The sequence below is a fragment of the Tetrao urogallus genome, assembly GCF_951394365.1.
Source record: "Tetrao urogallus genome assembly, chromosome: 15".
NCBI lineage: Eukaryota > Metazoa > Chordata > Aves > Galliformes > Phasianidae > Tetrao > Tetrao urogallus.
The window spans coordinates 8,141,089-8,159,258 of record NC_136828.1 but is presented as its reverse complement, the minus strand read 5'-3'; the positions used below and the strand labels follow the sequence as shown (position 1 = coordinate 8,159,258).

General features: G+C 53.2%; 2 protein-coding genes across 2 annotated transcripts; both read right to left on the bottom strand.

Moving 5' to 3' along the window:
- Positions 1-7,640, bottom strand: ERN2 (endoplasmic reticulum to nucleus signaling 2; the record flags this gene model as incomplete). Its single annotated transcript, XM_079542662.1, has 22 exons — positions 1-192; positions 258-325; positions 514-637; positions 721-848; positions 943-1,090; positions 1,511-1,710; positions 1,848-1,947; positions 2,116-2,305; positions 2,520-2,610; positions 2,684-2,924; positions 3,030-3,209; positions 3,396-3,517; positions 3,595-3,745; positions 3,810-3,888; positions 4,054-4,315; positions 4,657-4,758; positions 5,084-5,206; positions 5,393-5,465; positions 5,681-5,753; positions 5,907-5,940; positions 6,184-6,301; positions 7,569-7,640. 22 exons carry the CDS (start codon positions 7,638-7,640, stop codon positions 1-3), a joined length of 2,871 nt encoding a protein of 956 aa, XP_079398788.1.
- Positions 7,641-12,682: 5,042 nt separating this feature from the next.
- On the bottom strand, positions 12,683-17,709 carry UBFD1 (ubiquitin family domain containing 1; the record flags this gene model as incomplete). The annotated part of the gene is made up of 6 exons (XM_079543097.1): positions 17,478-17,709; positions 17,203-17,411; positions 16,124-16,189; positions 15,827-15,932; positions 14,038-14,120; positions 12,683-12,793 (listed from the first exon to the last, which is right to left on the bottom strand). The coding sequence occupies exons 1-6, from the start codon at positions 17,695-17,697 to the stop codon at positions 12,683-12,685; spliced, it is 795 nt and encodes a 264-aa protein (XP_079399223.1). The 5' UTR covers positions 17,698-17,709.
- Between the last annotated feature and the right edge of the window lie 461 nt (positions 17,710-18,170).

Below are 18,170 nucleotides of genomic sequence, written 5' to 3'. Positions count from 1 at the left end.
TCACCTCCCTGTGCCCCCCAGCTCAGAGCTGTAGTAGGGGTGGAAGAGCCGCTCGTGGGCGCAGAGCTGCATGGCGCTGTGTGTGTGCAGCAGCAGCCGGGGGAAGCGGGAGGTGAAGTACTGCACGAAGCCATCGGGGACGGAGCCCAGCGCCTCACGGACCTCAGTGGGCAGCTCATGGTAGTGGTGCTTCTGCGGGAAAAGAGGGGTGTGAGGGATGGCAGGGCAGAGCAGGCTGGGGGGCAGGCAGGACGTACCTTGTTCCTCATGGCGCGCAGCAGGTCACGCACTGAGCCGCCCTTGTAAGTGCGGAATTTGCGCAGGTCTGTGGGGAAAGCAGATGAGAGGGTGAGGTGAGAGCCGGGGGCATAGCCCCACAGCCATGGGGATCTGCTCTGCACTGCCTGCACCTCTATCTCCTCTAGCATTTGGCTGCGGGGCCCTCTGGCACCTGGAACATTCCATTCCATGCGTATTCCCACATTGGCATGGCACGTGGCCAGTACTTCTTACCCATCTGCAGTGGCAGGGAGATGTGCATCCTCCAATTTGTCCTCACCACAGCACGGCCGCCCGCCTCCAGAGCTGTCACCAGGGCCCCCTCGGCCGGCTCCTTCTCCACGCGGTCGCTGACGTCCTGCACCATGCAATGGGGATGTGTAGGTGAGATCAGAGGAAGAAATTCAATGCCCACACTGTAATGCAGTGCCCAGCGCACACCTGAAAGAACTGCAGCTGCTTCTCTGCGCTCCAGAAGAAGGGGTGCATGAGGACAGCAGGGGCTGAGGGGCGCTTCTGGGGTTCACTGCTGAGCATGGATGTGATCAGTTCCCTGGCCACAACCTTGTCTGGTGCACGGAACAGAACAAAGCGGTGGTGGCACGAGGACAGGCAGAGGGCTCAGAGCAGGGCAGGCACTGCAGGTACCCACTGCAGCCTCACCATGCACATCCTCCTGCAGGCAGGGCAGCTGGCAGGCACCTGCCAGGATGTTGGCCTGGCGCCGCAGGCTGTCCCCAAAGGGGTGCTGCCCTCCCGACACTACGTAGTAGAAAACACAGCCAGCAGAGAAGATGTCCACTGCGCACGTCTGCAAGACACAGGCAGGAGATGGGCCCCTCACAGCCCATGACAGCTGCAGCCATGCCAGACAAACACAGCAGAGCAGTTGCTGCCCTCAGCACCCACATGAACTGACCCAAGCACAAGGCTCACTGGGACAAGCAGGTGTGCAACCTCCACCTGCTCCATGTTTGCCAAAGCAGAGCCAAGAAGCAGAGGGATGAAGCAGCATTCCTGCTCCATGAGTCTCTGCCGTTGCATTGGGAAGGAGCAATGCAGCAGAAAAACTGCCTGAGGGAGCCCTGACACTGAGCACTGCTGTTCTGGGGCTGCATTTTGCTCCCACAGCTCTGGTCTGAATAGTGCATTTCAGCAGCACACTGCAAGCAAGGAGGAGGCAGCAGGGGGAAAGCTGGTGAGCGCTAAGCAGGACACATGGCTCACTGACAGGGTTCTCCTTTGGTGCCTCCTGCAGCACCTCGGGTGCGATCCAGCCCTCAGTGCCAGGGATGCCAGAGCGCAGGCTGAAGCTGTGCCGCCCGCCCTGCAGCTTCTTGCACAGCCCAAAGTCAGAGATGACGGCTCGGATCTGTCCGTGGCTGTTGGGGACGGAGATGAGGATGTTGCAGGGCTTCAGGTCACGATGAACTGCAAGAGGCGGGTTGCAGCATTACCCGCAGGTGGTGCTGCAGCTGCAGGGCTGAGTCAGGGGATGCTGCTGTGATGGCTGAGAACAGGACACGGCGCCCTGATGGATGCCATCCACAGGGATGACGCTGCCTCACCGATGCTGAGCGAGTGCAGGTGCGCCAGCCCCGACATGGTCTGGTGCAGGACAGACACCGGGTCCAGGCTGTGCCGATCAAAGCTGGGGCTCTCCACATACTGCAACCAGAGAGGCAGAGAGGTGAGCTGGGGCTGGTACTGAAGCAAACAGGGCACAGCTGGAGAGGATGAATGTCAGGTGTGTGAGCTCACAGGGAGGCCATTCGCCCAAGGCTTGCCATGCTCAGGGTGATTGCAGCACACGGCATAGGGGGACTGCGTGCTCACCTCCTGCAGCGTGGCAGAGCAGAGCTCAATAGCGATGTAGTGGAACTGCCTGTCCTTCTCAGTGCAGAAGTAGCGCACGACATGTGGGTGCTCGTCTGACTCCTGCAGCAGCCGCACCTCACGGTCCACGAGGTGGAAGCATTCGGGCAGAAGGCGCTTCACGGCCACATTCCGGCCTTCAAACTGCCCCCTATGTGCAGATGGAGAGAGATGGCCGGGCACCAGGCAATGCCACAAACCCCCCAGCAAGGGAGGGATGCCCAGAGCTGTATAACAGAGGATCAGCTAAGGTTTTCTGTAGGAAAATCACACCCCTCACTGTGCTGGAGGCTCTGGGCCGACATGTAGGCAGGGGCCATCTGCCCATAGTGACAGCAGAAAGGCTCCCAGTGCCACAAACCAACCTGAAGACGAAGGTCCCTCCCGCTCCATGGCCCAGCACATCCTTGGGGTTAAAGGAAATCTTCCCAACGACAACCACGTCGGGCTCCACCTCTGCAGAGAAATGCAGACACCCTGCAGCCTTCCAGCATTACTCCTCTGTGAAGGACATTGGTTCAGTACCTACCTGCAGACACTGCCGGCTTCATGCTCACTGTCCCATTCACCAGCTCCGTGGGGGCACAGGGATCAGAACTTGGCTGCAGCCCAGGTGCACTTCCCCTGCTTCCTGCTGGCTGTTTGGGTGCTGCAGGGATGCCCTCACCGGAACTGCGATGTGGGAGCAGCATCTCCTGCTGTTGCTGCTGCAAGAGCTGAATCTGCTTCTCCAGTTGCTGCTGCTGCACCTCGTGCTGCTTCTGCAGCTTCTGAAGCACAAAGGAGGAATCCTCTCAGCTGCTGCCAGCACCCATGTCCTTAGCATACCTGTGGCTCCTAGCTCTGTGAGGCGGTATCAGTAGCATCCCACGCACCATGACGAGGAGCAGCAGGACCCCACCGCCCACCAGGGCTGTGCCGACAGCAGCCAGCAGCAGGTCCCAATCACCAGAATCTGGGTACACCTCTGTTTGCTCTCTATGGCCAGGCTCAGGTGGGATGTGCCCCTCACTGCCCCGCAGAGCCAGATCCTCCACACTGCTGGGGGCCAGGAACTGCAGGAGAGGGGATACTGGGTTACAATGGCACCCACGGCTCCTTCTCCTCCCAGCTATTCCCAAAGCTGAGAGACCCACAGGCCCCCCCTGACACCATGCACTGGGACACCATGCAACCTATGCACCTCTAAAGGCCTGAGGTGCCCTCAGCACAGCAGTGATACACAGTACTTTGCCACTCACATCATCAAACACAGTCCTGGCAGGAGAGCTGCGGGGAATGATGGTTTCTGTTGCCTTCCTCAGGTTCTCAGGGAAAGCTCTGAGCATGGTGGTGTGCACCACGGGAGGCAGCTCATGGTGCCCTGGGGTGGGGGAAAGCAGAGCTGAGAGCTGTAGCTGCACAGCAAGGCAACTCCCACGACTGTGTGCAGCCACACACCTATCAACAGCCACTGGTTGTGCAGTGCGGTGATGCTGCCCTGTGGGTACTTGACATCCGTACTGGGGGTGATCTCACACTCTCCTGACTCTCTCATGGTCACGTCATCCGTGGTGGGGCCATCAATCCTGGCCAGCGTGATGCCCTGTGGCTGCAAGATGGGGCAATGGGGATGAGGTGCACATGCAGCACGGCACGGGCATTCAGATACTCACCACCAGTGCTACACTGCTGTGCACCAGGGAGGTCAGGGCATAGAAGCTGGCTGCGTGCTTCCCCACGTACAGCGCTGGCCTGCAATGCGGGTGCAGCATCAGCTCAGTGGGACAGGCAGGCATGAGAACCCCAGTGCCAATGCATCCCACGTCCCTCGAGGTGGTGGCAGCCGTGACAGTGCTTCGCTCACACTAAGCCACCACCCAGAGCCGCCCCAGTGGGACCCCACGCCGCGTCACCTACAGCAGCTGGGTCTTGGTGGCCGTGAAGTCCTTCATGCTCTGGTGGCCCCAGCGGGCGAGGTGGATGTCCTGCGAATGGAAGGTCAGGTAGCGCAGTGTCTCCATGGCCAGGTTGAGGTGGGGGACACGCCGCAGGCTGTCCTGGTGCCACACATAGATGCCAACCACGGGTGAGTCATAGTTCTGTGCCCACAGCACCTCGCCGCTCTCCTTGTCCAGTGTCACCACCAGCCCGTCCCCGCTGGAGGCAAAGTGAGACATTTCTGGATAGACACAGAGGGGGAGGCAATGTAGAGGTGCTGACTGTGTGGCTGCATCCCCCTGCCTGTGCCAAGCACTGTGGACTTGGGTGACCCAATGCATCCCGCAGCTCCACAAGTGTCCTGCAAGGCACAGCAATGGGCTGAGGGAACTGTCTTTGCCAGAGAAACACATATTTCTCTGTCCCAGAGCCATGGCTCCATCTCTGCCAGGCAGGTGAACCCTAGCACAACACAGCACAGCATGGCACAGCAACCGCATTCCCCAGCAGCCATGGCAGCCCAGGTCTCAGCTGCAGCAGCACCACGGCCCAGCCAGTGTGGGCAGGGCTGGTGACACTCACTGTAGGGGTAGGACTCCTCGTAGAGCGGTGCCGAGTAGTCAGAGTAGGTGGCATTCCAGCGCAGCTCCCTCGTCTTGGTGTCGTACATGGTGATGACATACTCTGGGGTGAGAGCAGAGCAGCACAGTCACTGTGTGCCACGGGGATGATGCCTTGAATGTGGAAAGGAAATGCTGACACCCCAGGAGCTGCCAGCATGAAGACAGTGCCAGCCCCAGCACACTGGTAGCACTGAACCCAACATCATAGTGCGCTGCTGGAGAAAACCAGACTCTCCACTCTTTTGCCACTTCCAAAGGGACAGCAGAGCCTGCTGCTGGCAGCAGTCACACAGGTCACTCTGGATGGCAGCAGCCCCCATGGAGGCAGTGGGACAGCCCAGCACCCCGTGGGACCCGCAGGGTGAGGGAGGGGAGGACAGCCTTACGTGTGCGGCCGATGTAGAGCAGTGGGCTGGAGGGACACACCCCATCCCAGGCCTCTGTTGAGAGCGTGGTCTGCTTCTCCCCTGACTTGGGGTCCACAATGAACCAGGTGTCCTGCTTCTTCCCTGCCAATGAGAGCACACTTTGCCCTACAGCTCTGCAGCGCTGCTCTCCCACTCAGCAGCAGCCTCCTCCCCACCTCTCCCAGCCCACAGCCACACATCCATGAGCTCCCCCCACTCCCTCCCTGCAGTTCCACACTCACACATCAGGCACTTTTCCCAGCAGCAGTGCTGTCCAAGCTCCCGTACCTGTGTAGAGCACCCCGTCCGAGCTGCGGCATGGTGATGACTGGACCAGCTCTGGGATGGTGAATGGCAGCTTCTATAACACAGAGAGCATGTGGCCTCAATGCCACAGCCAGCCCAAGCTGCAGCCTCCCTGCACCCAGAGCTGGGCTGGGATGCTCCCAGAAAGCACAGCCCAGCACAGCTGTGCCATCCCACGCCACACAACCAATACATCATGGTGTCAAGGACCAGCAGCTGCCACAGCCCAGGGAAGCAGAGGGGACAGGTCAGCCGCAGCCCCCCACTCACCATCAGGCCTTCTTTTTTCTTCCCTCCCAGGATGTATAGGCTGCCATCATTGGGGTCTGGCAGAAACGCTGGTCTGAAAAGTGGGAGAACAACATGTGAACTGCACCCAACCTCTGGGAACACATCAATGGCTGAGCAGGTGATGCAGTAAGAAAACTCCTCCAGCAGTCGTCCTGGATGGTTCCTTCCTGCCTAACAGCCTGTCTGGCAGGACAGCAATACTCACTCTGTGACATAGACCGGCACCTGCAGAATGGGATCTGAAAAAGAGAGTGAAACACCACGTCAGCAGCCTCACCCCTCGCAGGGGACAGCGTGGCAGTGTTTACACACAGCCATGTGCTGGCATGCTTAGGGCAGACCTATTTGCATGTCAGACCCAGAATAGTCACAGCCAGCAGCACAGCCAATGCTCTCTGCCAGCAGCCATGCAGGGACAGAGCTGTGCCCGGCAGCCCTGGGGTGTGCACAGAGCTGTGGGTGAGCCCTGGGCTGCCACTCACCGTCCTTCAGAGTCCACCTGACATCGCCAGTGCTCTTACTGACTGCATGGAGGTTTCCATCCAGCGTTGATATGAAGAGCAGAGTTTCTGGGACAGTCACTGCGCTATCTTTGAGGCACTGTGGGCAGAAATTGGGTCCTCAGGGCACGGATGGACTGAGGATGAGCCTGGTGCTGTGCCACCCAACAGCACTGTGCCACCTTGTAGAACCTGTGCCATCCGATAGCACTGTGCTGTGTGGATCTCAGAGAGCAGCAGGGGAGCAAGCTGCAGGGAAGCAGACCGAGGTCCTCCCTGCTCCCAGGTGAAGAAAACCTTTTGTGCTGAGCACAGCACACCCAGCCATCAGGTCTGCGATACGGAATGGCAGAGGATGACATCTGCTAAGAGGTGCTGTGCTTTATGAATGGGTGGCAGAAGTGCCAAACCGCTGGTGCTCTGGGGCATGCTGTGCCTGCAGGGCTGGCTGTGGGGTGCCTGTCCTGCTGTCCCCATGGCCCCTCCCGAAGTTGACACATGCAGCCTGGCCACCAGCTCCTTCCAGAAGCAAACTTGTTGGGCGAGTTTTAATGCCAGAAGTGCAACTAATGGTGCAGGCTCTCACAGCCGTGCGCTTCAGCTGCCTTTATGATAAAGGACCAATGGCAAACCTACTGCGAAGAAGGGAACTGCTGTTTCCGTGTGCCGTGTCCACATTCGCAAACGCCAGCTCACCGCCGCGCTCACCCTCTGGCCTCGCCCCATCGGCAAACAGGATGGGGACGGGAGCGACACGGCACAGGAAGCGCGCGGACAGCACCTGCTGCCCGACTGCACACCGACGCTCGGTGCACGGGACCCCGGCTGCTCATCCCACCGCTGCACCGGCTCTGACCCGCAGCTCACCACGTCCTCGGCCGTGAACCAAGCACAGGGCTCAGCCTGAGGACCCGGCCAGGCTAAAGAGCAGGACCCAGCGCAACTCCTGGCCGCGGAGCTGCTGGGTGCCCGTCCGCAGCACACAGCGGCGGTCGCAGCGGGGCCGACAGATGCGTCATCCCCGGGGACCTCCCGCAGAAATCCATCCCGGTGGCGCGGCACTGAGGGTCGTCGGGGGGTCCGGAACCGACACCTCCGCCCCAGCAGAGCCGCGGATGTCACTGCCGCAGCCTCCCTCCGTCCCTCCGACCTTCCCTCGGCCCCCGCAGCTCCGTCCCTCTTTTCTCCTTCTGGCACCCTCCGCTCCCGCACTCGGCCGTCCCACGGCAGCTTTCCGCGCACCCCTCAGCGCCGCTCGCGGAACCACGCGCCCCGCTCAGCCCCGCTCAGCCCCGCTCAGCCCCGCTCAGCCCCGCTCAGCCCCGCTCAGCCCCGCTCAGCCCCGCTCAGCCCCGCTCACCCCGTACCTGCGCGGGAGGCGCGCGGAGCAGCACGAGGAGCAGCAGCAGCTCGGAGAGCAGCGCGGCGGGGCCGCTCATGGCCCGGGCATGCCGGGGGCACAGCGCGGGGCCGGGCGGGGCCACGCTATCGCCCGAGAGGCGGCGGGGCCGGGCCGGAACCAGGACGCGGTTTCCTCCCCGCCGCCCCCTCCCGGCCCGGGGCGGCCGTACGGGGACGGGGCGGGGGGTGGGCGGTCCGGGCAGCGCCTGCGGGAGCTGCGCCGCGCCGTGCCGATACGCTGGGCTGCCTCTCCTGCGGCAGCGCCGGGGATCTGATGCGCCAAGACACGCTAGAGGGGAAGGGGAGCGCGCGCAGATCCCCCCTCCCGACCCTGCAGATTATGACATTGCCCCTTATGATTTACAGCGCGCCTCGATATCGCGCTGAAGGGACGTTACTCCATCTGACGCACGTATGTTATCATCTGCGTTGAACTTTATTGCGGCACTAACGCTGTAAGTTTATCTCATCCCATTCTTCCTCCTCTCGCTCGACGGGGAGGGGGGGAAGTTTCTAAAGCCAGTAACAAACACGGGACAGCACATGCTAAGCTTTGAGAGCCAGGGCTGTAGGGGCATCTGCTTTTTGGGGGCTGACCCTGCCCATATAAGGATACTGGCTGGGCACACTCAGCACGATACGGGCATCCTATGAACTAAACCAAGGCTGTAGCCTACGGGTGAACAGGGAGCTAAGGAAGTACCGCCTGTAACCCACCTCCTTTTGTAATTAGCAACGTAAAGCACCGAGCTGAAATAACCGCTCCCAGAGAGCAACGCTGATGGCATCAGGATCAGCCCCGGTGCAGGGGCTCCCAGCTGTGACACACACAGGCACACACCAGGCCCCAGCCATGAGCTGCAGTTGGTGTGTGCAGAATGCCCAAAGACTGCAACACAGACAGACTTCATTATCAAACTTTAATTCATAAGACTAATTAATCTTACAGAATAAAACAATAGGATAACCAGTCAAGGTTACACTTAAAAAATCCAGCAGTGCAAATCTAAGACTAAATATGTCATCTCCCGCTCCCCAGAAATAGGCAATAGATTATTTAAAAATACCATTAAATATGGTACTTACATATTCCATTTAAAATAAATCTGCAGTGGACACAAACATCGAAGATCTTTTAGTTTTTAAAACAAGAATTGCTCAGAACATGGATAAGACATCGTGAACCTTCGGGAGTGCAGAGAGCAAATCCGTGGCTGAAGGCAACAGGGGGACGTGGCACAGAATGAAAACAGTTTGATTGGGAAATAAGGTTACAGAGGGAAAGAGAAAGCCAACAAGGGAAGGGAGGCCTGAAAGCAAACTTTGCTGCGTGGGGTTGGCACAGTGCTGGGTGGGAACGCTGTGCTGGAGGGGCATGGGCAGCCACAGAGCATGGACAGCGGGCACAGAGCACTGGGGCTGACATGGCACCGTGTGTGTGAGATGTGTGTGTGCCAGATGTGTGAACAGCTCGTCTGGGTCCTGGAACTCATCTCCCCTACTCTCTTTTATGATTTTAGTTACCTGTTTCTCATCAGACTCTGTCACTAACAGAAATTACTTATTTACTTTAAACTTGATATGAAAAATGTGTAAATAATGCAGCAGTTTCATGCAGGATACATTCTGTCATCGGACCCAAACAAAATTTAAATGATATCTTTTAAAAACCCAGATGAAAAACGAATCCAGGAATCGTTCATGCTCGGGATGCAAAGTGGCTGCAGAAGGAATGCTGTGCTCTGAACAAGGAGAGGAAAGGGACCCTGGCAGCAGGCAGGGGATGTGGGAACAGCACTGGGGGAGGTGGAGCACCCCGAGTAGCAAACAGGGCTGCTGGGGGAGACAGGGCAGCAGTGGGGTGGAGATTGCAGCTGCCACTACGCATTTGTGTTCTGGTTGCTTCCATCACTGAGCAGTAAACCCGACACACCTGGTATGGTTTCCTAAGGAACCCCCAAAAACAGCTCGTGGGAAATGACACTTGTACACACAACAGGGAAACGATCTCCATAGAAAGGCATCAAATTGTTGTTTAAGTGAAGTAATTAAGCTTTTGCATAGGAATCACTGCAGCTATTACCAGAAATCTTATGGAAGAATACATACTGGATCTCAAAGCAACCTTCATCAGCCAACTGAAAGCACTGCTTACATCTTCACATCACATCTGACACTGTGCCTCAGCAGGGACCAAAGCTGCCTCCTGCACAGCACTGCTCCGTGCCCACCAGCCCTGGGGAGCACCACAGCTCTCAGAGAAAACCCAGAGAAGCTTGGCACACAGCTCTGGTCACACGGGCTGCAGCACAGCAGGGCTAAACACACAGCATGCTCTCTTGGATGTTATTGATCAATGACAGTAACCACCTCAGAGTAATGGGCACGCAGCAGAAGATACAGAGCTCCACATCCTTCCAAAAGAGAGGATCTTAAAAGAAATGCTGCTAAATTCAGGAGGAATATTGGCTTCAAAGAACTCCTGAGAAACCCGCTGTAACGACCCAACAAACACCAATTAAAGCATTTCCAGTAAGCATCACTTTCCTATATTTTAAATTAAATTTTACACATAGAATAAAAGAAATTCAAGTCTTCAAATCAAACTTAAATAGAAAAGAAGCACCTAAACAGGGCCACTTTTGATCATCTTTGTTTATAATTTTTTCTTCTTCATATCTAAAGCTGCTTTGTAACCCCCAACTTTCACACTCAGTTTGAGACAAGTTGCTGTTCCCAGCACAGGGTAGGACAGGCTGGGAAGGTGCAGGTAAGACACACTGCTGCTCTTGGTGCCCTCTGGCCATGGCAGTGGGCAGTGCCCATGGTGCCATGCGTACTCACCATGATCCTGCACCAAACCCAGACCCATGGCAGCTGGGGAAGGAGCTGAGCCACAGACAAGTCCTCTTAGAGGCAAGACAAGGAAAGAACAGGGGAGGAAATAGAGTGTGAATGGATGCAGAGAGCTCCAAGCAAGCCAGGCAGTGAGTGGAGCTGACAGCCAGAATAAAAGAGACAGATGAGTGCAAAGGTGAACCCAGGGGACAGAAGACACCAGCATCATTAATTACCCTCATACACCAGCTCTAACAAATGTTGGAATGCTGCAGCACATACACCTTCCACCAGGGACTGAAAGTTAAAATTAAAGCTTTAACACCTGCACTGGCAATCAGAAAGTAAGAGTGACAGAAGAACTGCTACCTCCAACCCACTGCAAGAGCCCCCGCCTGCAGCCCCCAGGGCTCCTGCATTGCTGCAGCACCACAGGCAGAGACCTCACACTATGGGAGTAACCAGAACATCACTAGTTTCTACCTTGGATATGGAACACCTTTACAATTCGTACTGCATCAATGCTCTAACTGAAAGGACAAAACAAAAGCTGCTTACATTGCTATCAAGAACCTACAGGTAAATAAGCACTCTTAACATATACCATGAAGTGAACACTTTCCCAAAACTCTCGGATAAAACAAAATACTTTGAGGAGTTTGCACCTGCTGAGTTTCAACTGGGCTATTTCAAGGCAAGTGAAAAATGGATATGGAATATAGTCAGTTCAGCTGTTCCTAAAAGGATATTTCTAAGCAAGTTTCACAAAATGCTGAGCTATTTGGATCGAGGAACATTAAGCTTACAGGGTTAAAACAACCAAAACCAAACAGCGATCTGTTAGCTGCAGATTTAACACACAGCCAGACTGACTCAGTCTGACTGCACATACAATCCGGTAGGGGTGTGCACCTTGTCAGGACTGGAAGGTCCTTGCAGAAAACCTGAGATAAATGGCACGTTAATTGCTGAGATGACACCGAATACCACAAACCAATGGCACAGAACGGTATTTCAGACAGAACTGGATGCAAGAACTTACTGTAAGAACTTACTGTAAACTTGAGCCAAAGAAAAGCTGGAAGGTAACTGAAATTTCAGAAGGTCAGTTGCTGGACAGATACAGATCCCCCTGGTCTGGCAGGGTTCACTGAAGAAGATACCCATACGCTTTCAGATTTGGATCACAAAAGGCTACTGCAGTTATTTACGATGCAAAATGGCATCAGAACTTCCCTCTCCCACCTCTGTCCTCCCCAACACACACAGGGGAAGGAAAGCCCATCAGGTTTGCCTCCTTTGCAAGACCTGCGTTACTGTTTCACACACAGCAGCACGGTCACAGAGCCCGGAAATTTCTGTAGGTTTGTTTTCCATTCAGACAGGAAAGCATCGTCACAACAGCTGCAATGTGACCCAGGGCTGCAGTGTGCACAGAGCTCCAAAACGCAGCACTCCGGGCACAAGTGGAGCAGAGAGGGAAACAACGGTGGCACAAAGCAGGACAGTGAGCAGCACCGGGTCACAGTGCTTACAGAACATCCACAGCGGTGTTCCTCTGCTCCAAACGTGCCACGGAGTATCAACAAACAGCTTCCAGCACTGGGAGAGAGGGGGAAATTAAACAAAACAAAAAAAAGGGAGGGCATCTTTGGGTTTAACAAACAAATAAATGCAGAGTTTTGCCACCAAAGATTCAAACCCGAAAGAAAAGGGCCAGCAGAATATGGCTTGCTGAACATCCATTTTGCATACTGTTACACTGCTTCAAGTTTATTTCTAAAAATAAACTGGTTCTGAAATTCTCAGTCACAACCAAGTCACTAAATTAAGTCTAATGCTCGTAACTGAAAGATTATGAAAATAGTTGTTTTTGTTCAAACCATGTAAAAAAAGCCTCAGTAATACATTGTAATAGTTTCTTTTTAAAACTAAATTGGAAGATCAACTCTCAGCAGATTTAAGTGTATTACACACAATATTTTGTGAATTAGAATTTATTGATTTCCACTGCATTTTGCTTTAAATACGGTTGAAGCTGACTGCAGAAAAGGGATGGTGAAAATTTTAAGTTAAAAGTAAACTAATGGTGAAAGAACATCACCTCTGGCTTCCATCAATGCCTCTTTTATCATATTTTATTAATAAGTTCCAGGACTGTCACATCCAGGCATGCTGGAGGCCTCTCCCAGCAGTGTCCTTAGCTTTGTGTCATTTTCCTGTGCCAGAGGTGAGCGTGCTTTCAAAAATACTGCCATTTTCCCAGCACCGTGTCTTTGATTGCATCAACATATTGATTTGGTACCCAATAGACCCAGTAGTAAGACGCTTCTGTTGGGCCCAGCTGAAATGCCTGCAAAGTCAAGAACAACAACATTTACAAACGGGAAACAGAACAGCTGATAGCAGACAGAGAGGACGCACGTTTATCCTCTGCACAATCACACAAGCCTGCTACAGCAGGGCCTCCTCCAAACACCTCTGTGCACTACATGCATTTCATACGAAATTAAAGGAAGCGGCCCTCTGTGAAGCAGCTGCAAAGTAGGCAGCGATGAGCTCTTTCCTTTTAAGAGACTCTCGCTGCAGCAAAATCTCTCAGCCAGTTTCAAGGCCGTGAGGAATTTACTCTGGAAGACAGAACGTACTGTGTGACCCAAGGATGAGTCTGTACAGCAACTACCGGAATGCAGAATGCGCAGAGCTAGGAAGCTGAGCAGGAACTAATTAGGCAGTGATCATGTTTTAATTGGTGAAATCTCACAGATTAAAATAGATTTAGATAATGTCCTGTTCTCTAGTTCTGTCAGCAGGTAGAGGAGAGGACGAGCACCATAGCATGCCGATAACCTCCACCCTTGCCTCGGAATCATTATTGTATCATATCCAGAAGAGGACTTTTCTTTTATCAGTAATCAAAAACCACATATTTGAGCAAAGACTCGACCAGCTCCCTCCTGCAGATGGTACCCCTAAAAACGGGCACAAACTCATATGAGCAACTTACTTCAGCGTTAGAGGTTACTTATTGTGCTCCATAAAGCAAAACCTCAAAAGAAACCAGAGATTAAAAGAAACAGACAAAAAAAGTCCAGCAGAATCAGCACTGCTCTCCTCTTAACTGTGTTACTTTCCTGCACCCAATAGCAGTTTTTCAGAAAATCCCACGGGGAAAAATATTACAGAATCAAATCACTTTTCACTTTTAAATGTCCAACAAGGCCTGTTTATACAAACAGAATACAGTAGAAAGCAGAAATTAAACTAGATAAAGAAAAGTCTCTCTAATATTAAGAAATCCTGAGTTAAGCTATTACAGCAGTAAAAAAAAAAAAAAAAAAAAAAAGTGCTGTCAAAAGAGAGAGGATACTAATTTGCACTGACACTTGTGAAACCAGCCCAGATTTCCACAGAGTAGCAGACACTCAGTGTGCCAGCCCAAATATTTACATTGTGTTAGCAGACAATGTTGACATTTTGACATTCCACAACACACCAAGCTGGTACTGCTTTCAGTTTCAGCACTGCTCTATTCTGATAGCTTTACTTCTGCATATTCTGTAACTGGAATGATATTGAAGTGGAGACGTTACTTACCATCATGTGATAATCCTCATGTCCTTCAATAGGTTCACTCACCACATTTTTAATGGACGCCATGGGTAACTTTTCTGTTCTCTCTACATTAAAATTGATCAAAGCATTATCTCTGATGTATGAGGAAGCAGAATGTCACGCTAACTTCAAACACCACCTCCATTACTTCCAAAAACTCCACTCTTACCAGCACAGCACTCACAGTCAGAGCCAGGCCAGGGGAGAGCATTCAGGACTGACTATCAAGGATTATACAGAACTACAAGGCTGAAGACAGCTGAGCAAAGTGAGCTTTCTTCATCCTGAGAAAATGCTCCATGGTTGCTTTATGAGCACAGGCAAAGAAACATTTATGGGTAAACAGGGAAAGAAACAGCGAGAAGATGGCTACAATTCCTGCAGCCTGATGCCACCAACAAGCACAAAGAACATCACTAGTGGCAGATTTCTCTCTTATGCCCCCACTCCTTTCTGAGGACTTAACCCCAAGGAAATAAACATCATGATGTAAAGACAAAAGAATCAGTTTCAGTTTTCCAGGACTGACAAATGAAAAAACCACGTTAACAGCCAGTTGTGTTCATCCTAGCCCTGCTGCATGGTATGTGCCACACATTTCTCACAGCAGGAAGGAGTTCTTCCCCTAACAACAGCCAGCAATTACAGCCAGTCCCTGAAGGAAGTAAGCTGCTGCTAATTTCGGGAAGTAGGGAAACAGGTTATATTAAAGACAGTCAATTACGTGAAGAATCAAGTTTCAAAGCTTAAGAAGCAGTAATCTAGAGCACTTCAGAAATACTGAACTTGAAACTGATGTACAAGGTAAGAGTATTGATTACCTAAACATTAACCACGCATTTTGAATACATTATCAATGACAAAAAAAACTCAGCTGCCCGACCTATAGAAGGGAAGATACATAATCTCTGTTACTTGGCCTAAGAGATGCTACTCCAAGGGGAGCCATAGAGTTTTTAAAGCCAGAAAGTTTTCACAATCAAGTTTGTTGTAGGTAGGAGAGGAGATTTCTGCTTACTTTGGAAATAATGTAGCAGCTTAATGTGCCATCCAAAGCTGATACTACACCCAATTAGGTGTCTTTACTGGCACAGTAAGCAAGCCCTTCTATTCATTACAATTACTGTCCCATCCCGGTCAAACTAAAAGTGCACAGCTTCCTTTGGAGGCAGGGGATTCTCTGAGATACTCTCAGTGCTGCATGCTATCACCACAGCACTTTCAGCTCCTCCTGGCACCACTCGAGACAGTAAACTGATTCCTCTGCACAGCAACACACGCTGTAGTTCCTGCAGTTGCACATCAGTGAAACAAGACACCCCCCTAATTTTTGTTGGAAGGACAGATAACGACAAACATGCCAACACTCCTACTCTTATTCCCAGTTCTATGAATCTGCAGAGTCTCAGCCAAATCATCGGGCCTCTATGAGATGCTGGCATTGAACCAATGTTTATGCAGTGCTTTTGAGATACATGAGAAATGCCAAATATTGTAATTCACGTTTGGATCTACGAGTAGCAGACTGGAACACACACCTACTGGCACCACTAAGCTCAAGCTTTTCAAGAACAGAAATAACACATCAGCTAATGTCCAATGATCTGAGAGAATGGCATTTGAGAAACAGCAGCAGAGTTTAGTTTTGAAGGAACGAGACAATATTATCTCTTAAACACAACGCAGTCACGCCAGAAGATATTTCTCATTCCCACAGTTTTCTTATACTCCAATTACCAATTAACCACCTCAGAGTTTTAGCATTTCTCACCTTTTGTACCAATCCATAGCTGGTCTTGCTCGAGCTTAAAGGTCAATCTTACTTTCCCCCCCGATTTGTTGTACATGCCAGATAATGGCACAGCTGGTAGGTGCTCCTACAACAAAGGCAACGTGGTAAGTCACAGGGAAACAGGAACAGGAAAAGCTGCATCTTCTTACTTTCTGAAGCATAAGAACAATCCAATTTAGCAGTTCTGTTCCCAAACAGAAAGGAAAGCTAAAACCAGCACAGTTGGTCTCAAACCAACTCTGATTGTGACACTGCCCCAGGTGCCCACTCACCTACCTGAACACCTTTAATAGAAGGCATCACATCGTCAGGTTTTCCTTTATCCAATACTTTTCTGTGTTGCTACAATATAAAAACAGAAATGAGAATTTACAGAAACACAACAGAGTTTCTCAATTTACTTCCAACACACCCTGAATCCAACAGATCCCAATAGCACTAGGAGACAGTTAAAGACTATCCATAGTCATTTATCACGCAGGAAACAGTTAATTTTCAAAGTTAACCGAGCACTCCCTATAATAGCCTGAATAAATTACAGAGATGAATAAAATCCCAATATAATGCATATAAGGGTATGCATCCTTTGCAGGATGCACAAATACATAAATATATACACGTAAAAAGAATACAAGTTGCACTTTGAAAAGTACATGCTGAGTCACATGGTTGGCACTGGGCAAGACAGTTTTTAACAGTCAGGGGTTATATTCAGTGAATGGCAGAAAGTCCTCTAGATCTGACAGTGCAGCATACCGCAACACAGCACCAAACAGGAAGATTAGAGCAGTAGTAACCAAGAAAACCATGCTCAGAGCTCATAAGTTGCTGAGTACCTTTAAGCAATGATGGAACTTACAGTGAACGTGAACTATGATAAATTATAGAAAAACAAAAGCACGTCTCATGAAGGTTGCAGATCAATGGTGTACATTTTAAGTCTTTAATCTAGTTCATCTGAGGGAGGTCGCTGACTCCGTGAGCTGAAAATCCTCCTCCAGCCCACAGCACTGCAGTGCAGCCACAGAACGGTGCTACAGGAGGGAGTCCCAGTTGTGAGGGGGATGCTCAGCAGCCAAGCTGCCTTCAGCACGGAGGGAACTGCCCCCACACCCACTTTAAAGACACTTTTTAGAAATCCAGTTGTATTACACCAACAAAAACTAGTTAGCTGTGAGATATAATTAACATTGGCTTTGCTTATGCTAACAACACAAAACGCTTCCACTGCTTACAGCCCCGGGGGGACCACACAGCCCTGCCAGGCCTCCCCACAACCAGGGGGCACACAGCACGGCACAAGCAGCACACGGTCCCACCCACCCCATCCCCAAAGGCTTCCTGGACCCCGGCACCTTCTGCCTGCAGAGCGGCTCCTTCTTGCTCTCCTCCACCTTCCCCTCTTGCTGCGCCGCATCCTTGGGCGTGTTGACAGCCAGCACGTCGTTGATGGTGGAGCCCACCACCATGATCTTGGCACCGTTGGTGACTTTGATCTCTCGCAGCGTTTTCTCCTCGGGCAGCAGCCCCTTGAACATCACCTTCTGCATGGCGGGCGGCAGGCCTGAGGGGAACGAGGACGGGTCAGAGGGCGGCAGCCGGAACGGGGCCTGGGGGCCGCCCCACGCACCTGTCAGCGAGTGGATCTTCTGCTTCAGGTCGGCACCCGTGCTGTCCAGGCGGAACTTCACGTCGTACTTGTTCTTGTTCCAGATCACCCGCAGCTCCACCAGCTCCTGCCCGCTCTCCGTGTCGCTGCCGTTGCTGACGGCGCCAGCCGGTCCGGCCCGGCACCCCTCGCCCCGCGGCGAGCCGCCCTCCCCGCCGCAGCCCGGCGCCTCGGCCTCCATGCCCGGCTCCGCGGCACCTGCGGGGAGCGGAGGGGAAGAGCCCGGCCCCGCGGAGCCGCCCGGCTCCGACCCTCGGCGTTCCGCCTACCGCGGCCGGCCCCGCCCCGCGCCGAGCCGGCCCCGCCCCGCCGGCCCCGGCCCCGAGTCGTCCCGGGCCGCTCGCTCCTACCTTCGGCGGCGGCGGATGAGACAGCGGCCATGATGATTGTGTACAATCTGCCGCGGGGGGCGCCGGGAAACGCTGCCGCTGCGCGCTGGGCCGCGCCGGCCCCCGTAGCGCCGGCCCCCGTAGCCCCGCCCACTGTCCCGCCCACTGTCCCGCCCACTGTCCCGCCCACTGTCCCGCCCACTGTCCCGCCCACTGTCCCGCCCACTGTCCCGCCCACTGTCCCGCCCACTGTCCCGCCCACTGTCCCGCCCACTGTCCCGCCCGCCAGTCGCCGCTCTGCCCTCGGCCCCGCCCGCCAATCGGA